Source organism: Malania oleifera, chromosome 4 (genome assembly GCF_029873635.1).
Source record: "Malania oleifera isolate guangnan ecotype guangnan chromosome 4, ASM2987363v1, whole genome shotgun sequence".
Taxonomy (NCBI): domain Eukaryota; kingdom Viridiplantae; phylum Streptophyta; class Magnoliopsida; order Santalales; family Ximeniaceae; genus Malania; species Malania oleifera.
Genome location: NC_080420.1, coordinates 14,942,564 through 14,947,994, shown reverse-complemented (window position 1 = coordinate 14,947,994; position 5,431 = coordinate 14,942,564). Strand labels below are relative to the sequence as shown.

The following is a 5,431-nucleotide window of genomic DNA, read 5'->3' as shown; positions in this document are numbered from 1 at the left end:
TTTTTCCTTTTATTTTCCCATTTTAATGAATACTTATACATGAATAATAACCTCAAATTATGTTATATAAGCTCTGAATAAAATGAGGCGTCTACATACATGTTGTGATGTTTATATCATATCTTTTTTACACAATTTATTTTAAAGTGGAGTCAAAGCATTTTTTTTTTTTTTAATTGTAATAGCTCCAAATTTAACAAAGCGTTAGGGCAATACTTTGGAAGCATGAATTTGATATCTTGTGTTTTGTATTTGTTCACATACAGAAAAAAAGTTAATATAATTTTATATTATATGCAATTTTGTCTAAATCAAAACAAAACTTCAAATTTAATATCCCAATTCTATACTCTCATATCTAAGATAAGCTGTTTGAATTATAGTGTAATTTAATTTGTCCCAAACTCATAAAATTTCAAATTCAGCGTCTAAACCACATGTGAAATTCCAAAATCTAGGGCCGTTCGCTTTACCCTTTGCTACATCTTGGGGAGAAGAACGAGTGCCATTAGTTTTTGATTACCATGGATAACGGTGGCAGTGGCTCTCTAGCCAGAGAAGATAAGGGATGACTCGCTGTACCTAGATGCATCACACGCTGGCGTCTCACGTGGCACATCATCCCGTCTATATAAGAGAACACCATGCACGTCTCTCCACCACACAGAAGGAGAGGAAGAACTACACAGCTCCGAATCCAAAGAAGAAGACCAGAGCGCGCAGGTGAGCCAATCCTCCGTCGAGGTATATATCATTGCTTCATATTTATAATTTCACAGTTAATCCTCCACAGGCTGCCCCACTCCTAAAGGCATGTGTTATTGATATTCAGCGTCCTCCTTAATTATTTAGAGGAGAAATGGAATTATAAAGGGCCTCTTCCTTAATTATAATTTCCTGTCAACTGTTCAATTTTAATATCTCCTAAAAGCTCTAAATTAGAAAATGCAATATGTGATCACAGTTAATATAAAAGAAATAAATAAGAAAGTTTTTTATTGCATATCCATATGTATTGCAGATGGGAATTTGGCTGTACAATGTTATAAATCTTTCAAAAAAAGATATAATGTTGGAAAAATCATCATCGGTTCGGCATATAAACACACTCACTGTCACCGTCGATACGGTTACTGGAGGCTCGAATGATTCTTGGGTCTTCTATCATAATGGTGGGACTACACGTATGACAGTGTACGATGATGGCGACTGGGGATTGGCGATTAACCTTAAGCGTGATGGTACTGAAGACTACAATAGATCGTGGAGTATAAAGAGCAATTATACACGCTTTAATTTTGTTTTTGAGCCAAGTAAAATTTGGTTTTACTCCTCAAATAATCCATTGTTGCTGGACGGAGTGCAGCACCAAGCATGGGTTCTCCAGATTCAGAAGAATTGGAAATGGGAGGCGTACGACGTGGATACAACTAAACTTTTAACGGCCTGATCATCACTTTTCTTCAATCTTTTGATTGATGTTTACTACAATAATATGCTTTATCTTTGTAATAATAATGTCATGTTTAGTTCGCGTGATGGAATGAAGAGGGAATGGAATGAAATGAAAAAATAAATGAAGACTATGACAAAAATCAAGTGATAAATTCGATTTGATCCCTTCCACCTGACTTTATTCCATTCCTATTACTAAACATGTAGATAGTAAGTCACTTCCATGCTTAGTGAGATAAGGGAAGAAAATAATAAAAATTTCTTGGCTATGCTTTTCATTCTAGTTTAACGTGGAAGGACATTATGTATGGAACTTGTGACAATTCTATTACAATTTGCTTTTTCGATATGAAATATTTTTAAAAAAATTCAAATAAAAGTTTTTTTTTTTTTTTGGTGAAATGTCAGTATATTAATAAACGTGTGAAAGGGCGAACCCTTTAAAGAGCAAGCTCCTAATTTGTTAGAAAAATAGAGGTTGAGAGATTTCACAATCTTTGGATCATCCTATTACAACAATTATCTCTCACATTTCTAAACATAAACATCCTCCCTCTAATGTTCCTTCCATATGTGATAAGTAGCAGCATTGAATGAGGTTTTTAACAGGTTGCCGACAAAGGAATTATTTTTTGTGACTGTAATGATCCAATTCCGCTCTTGATTCCAACCACCAGTTAATTTGATAATACCATTAGCCGCAAGAATGCTTCTCCAAATTTCCATCGTCCAACTACATTTGAAGAATAGTTGCTCAACACACTCCTCATCAGAACCGAAAGGACAGTAAGAATAAATCTGCTCATTCCAACAATGGATTCTATCTGATGTAGCTAGTATGTTCTTGACAGCAAGCTAAGCAGTGAAGTTATATTTGGTGATTGATCCCCTCCATATCACATTAAACCAAATCACCTTCTCACCGGGATTAGCCAGCAACTTATAACTTTTAGCGGTTGAGTAGTCCTTATTATTCAAGATAATTTCTTGTAGAAGAAATTTGGCTTTAAGAACACTTCTCCAACTTCATGGCATTGGGCCTTTCACTTCCAAGTCAAGCAAAGGGGCGTCCCTGCATTTACTAGAGCTTATCCTTCTGCACCATAGAGAAGATTGGGAGAGGTAGAGAAGTTTCCATAATAGCTTACCTATCATGGCAACATTTCATAGGTTCAAATTAAGAAGGCCTAATCCACCATTTTCTTTAGGACTACAAACATCATGCCAATTAACCTGAGAGGTTTTGTTCACCCTAGAAATAAAAGTATTTCTATGCACTTACGAGGTCATGAACGTCTTCTTACACTGCGTTTGGTTCCATGAATTTAGATTTGAATGGATCCGAACAAATTTTAATACAATTTTATATTATATCTTAATTATCCAAATTTAATACAAATTCAAATCTAAAATCTCTCCACAAACATAGAGTTAGTGTAATTTACTTTTTTCAAGTTTTTTATTTATACCATAAGGCATTTGAATATGAATTGGCTATCAACCTTTACGATACAGGGACGTACAACACAACCTTTGTTATGGCCGTCTCGGAAAATACAAATTCTATCCTGCACACGACGAATAAATCAAAGCTGGGATATCCAAGTTCCTCCTTTTTGTTAAACTACTCTACATATTTTTATTTTTTTTTCCCCACTTTAAAGACATTATTGTGAAAATTATTATTATTATTATTTGCATAAATTTAGGTAAAAACATACATACATATTGCTACACTATATATATAATACAACTGCTTTAGCTATGAAATGTTTTGGAATCAAAAGAAAAGGAAAAACTTATTTCACACAAAAATTTTACAGAGATAAAAGATCATATTTAAGTATATAAGAATCGACACCATGATGTTTGACTCTTTAGGCACTCAAATTATTCACCGATTTAATGAGTCTATATCTATACATTGTCCACTTAAATACTAATGAATGAAAAGTCATAATCCCCAAAATTCCTAACCAATTAATCTGAAGAGTTTTAAGTTTATTACCTGAATCATCCTTAGGAGACAGTATGAGGAATAGCATTATTATTCTTTGCTTCCTGCAAATACACAAGAAATAATAATGAATAATAATATGAAGACACAAACATAATTAAGACTCCTTATATAAATATATATAATGTGTGTGCGCATGTGCATGTCATTTTTTTTTAGTTATATTTCCATAAATAAAAGGAAAACTTTATTTATTTCCATTGGTGACTTTTCAATCTTTTGAAGTCGCCTCATTTTGTTTAGGGCTTATATAACATAATATGGGTTATTATTCATAATTGTGTAAATATCCATTTAATACAATAAAATGAGAAAATATATAGAGAAAAAAAAGAAGGAAAAACTAAACACATGGAAAAAGGGAAAATTGAATACGCTGAAAATAAGAAAAAATAGAAAGGGAAAAATTGAATGAAGCAAAAATCCAGTGGGCCAACACTTTCATCCTTAAATCTACAAGCACAAAAGTAAAATGAAAATTAGATATGTAGGAAATTGCACAATTGATATTTGAGGGAAATCAGAGTTTAATGCAGACATAAATTGATCAATTCAACTTAAATTTTATTGATCAGTTAAATTATGATTGATTAAATCAGAAATAATCGAATTACTCCCCCAGACCTATAATTAGTGAGTTTTAGAAGAGTAGAAGGACAGAAATGTGAAGAGAGGAATCGCTCACTAAAAATTTTTAGAAAAGAATCGTGAGGAGAAGCTCTAAGTGGCTGAAATTGAGCAAGTGATGAATAGTTGAAGAACAAAAGGTTTGAATTGCAGAAGTAGTATAAAACTGATGGAAAATAATTTAAGAGGCTTGTGCAAAAGGAAGAGAAAATTGCAAATTAAGTGAAGAATTCAAGAACAGATGTACATTCTTGTTAATTTTGTAGTAATTTTATTTCAAATTTTGGAAATGCTGAATTTTGAACTCACTATTTTGTAATGAGAGTTTAAATTCAAACATAACAGAAATAAATAATTTTCACAAAATATACCAAATAGTAATCGGGTATTTGACCCAAATTTGGAATATCCAGATCCAAATCAAGATTCGAATACCTAGATCCAAATACCCATATCCAAAGACCAATACCCATATCTAAATACCCATACCTTATTACCCAAGATTTGACTTGGGGACCCGGGTCAATTTGACCCAAGTCAAAGACTGGTGACTAAAATACCCAACTTAGATATGGATAGAACCCATGACCTAGGTCAAACTTTAACCTGGGCCTATTAACCCTTTGACCACCAAAACCCATTAAATTCTCGAGCTTAACCCAAATTTATTTGAACCCAAGACCTAGGGCCCTATTGGGCCAATCAGTTTAAAGCCCAAAGTCTAAATTTAATCAAATCAACCCAATAAAATGTATTAGGCTCAGCCCAATTGACCAAGCCTTGATTGAACCAAAACCCAAAGCCCATAGCCCATACCGCAATTGGGCATGGCTTAGCCTAACCAAACCAACCCAGTTTTAAACCCTAGCCACCCTTAACCTAACCCAAGCCTAACTTAACCTCAATTAATACCCAAGTCAATTAGCCCCCAAACCCCCATGTTTGGCTCGTAATAAAACATAAAAAATTCCCTATAAAATTGATAAATTAGAGAAAATGCAAGAAAAATTCAGAGAAAATGCAAGAAAATAATAAAGAAAGTGGGGGACTTATCTTTAGGAGTGGATCCAACTTTGGATTTGAGAGCTTAAAGCTCTCTATTTGAGTTTTCTCCATTTTTCTTTAAGACTTTCCAAAGAAAGAAAGTTAGGGAGTTAAAAGAAAAAAAAAATTAAAAAAAGAGAGATTGGAAAAATGAGAGAGAGAGAGAGAGAGAGAGAGAGAGAGAGAGAGAGAGAGAGAGAGAGAGGGAGAGAGAGAGAGAGAGAGAGAGAGCTGTGTGAGAGAAAAGGAAAGGGAGAGAGTAAGCATCTATGAGAGAGCAAAGAGTGT

The 5,431-nt window shown here is 33.6% G+C and overlaps 1 protein-coding gene across 3 annotated transcripts; it reads left to right on the top strand.

Annotated features, from left to right (window-relative positions):
• The first annotated feature begins 465 nt into the window (after positions 1 to 465).
• Positions 466 to 1,710, top strand: LOC131152760 (uncharacterized). 3 transcript variants are annotated; one of them, XR_009136100.1, is made up of 2 exons: positions 466 to 723; positions 1,022 to 1,710. XR_009136100.1 is itself a non-coding variant. In XM_058104611.1 (2 exons), the coding sequence occupies exons 1-2, from the start codon at positions 645 to 647 to the stop codon at positions 1,448 to 1,450; spliced, it is 336 nt and encodes a 111-aa protein (XP_057960594.1). In that variant the 5' UTR covers positions 466 to 644; the 3' UTR covers positions 1,451 to 1,710. The 3 variants fall into 3 exon arrangements, 1 of the variants encoding a protein (XP_057960594.1); XR_009136101.1 differs by having other exon boundaries at positions 466 to 744; positions 1,194 to 1,710; XM_058104611.1 differs by having other exon boundaries at positions 1,194 to 1,710.
• The last annotated feature ends 3,721 nt before the right edge of the window (positions 1,711 to 5,431 follow it).

Bases quoted from the DNA above. Each gene is read 5' to 3' on its own strand.
- LOC131152760 (XM_058104611.1), top strand. From the start codon at position 645: ATGCACGTCTCTCCACCACACAGAAGGAGAGGAAGAACTACACAGCTC. The intron at 724-1,193 runs GTGAGCCAATCC...CACGTATGACAG, and splicing joins AAGAAGACCAGAGCGCGCAG to TGTACGATGATGGCGACTGG.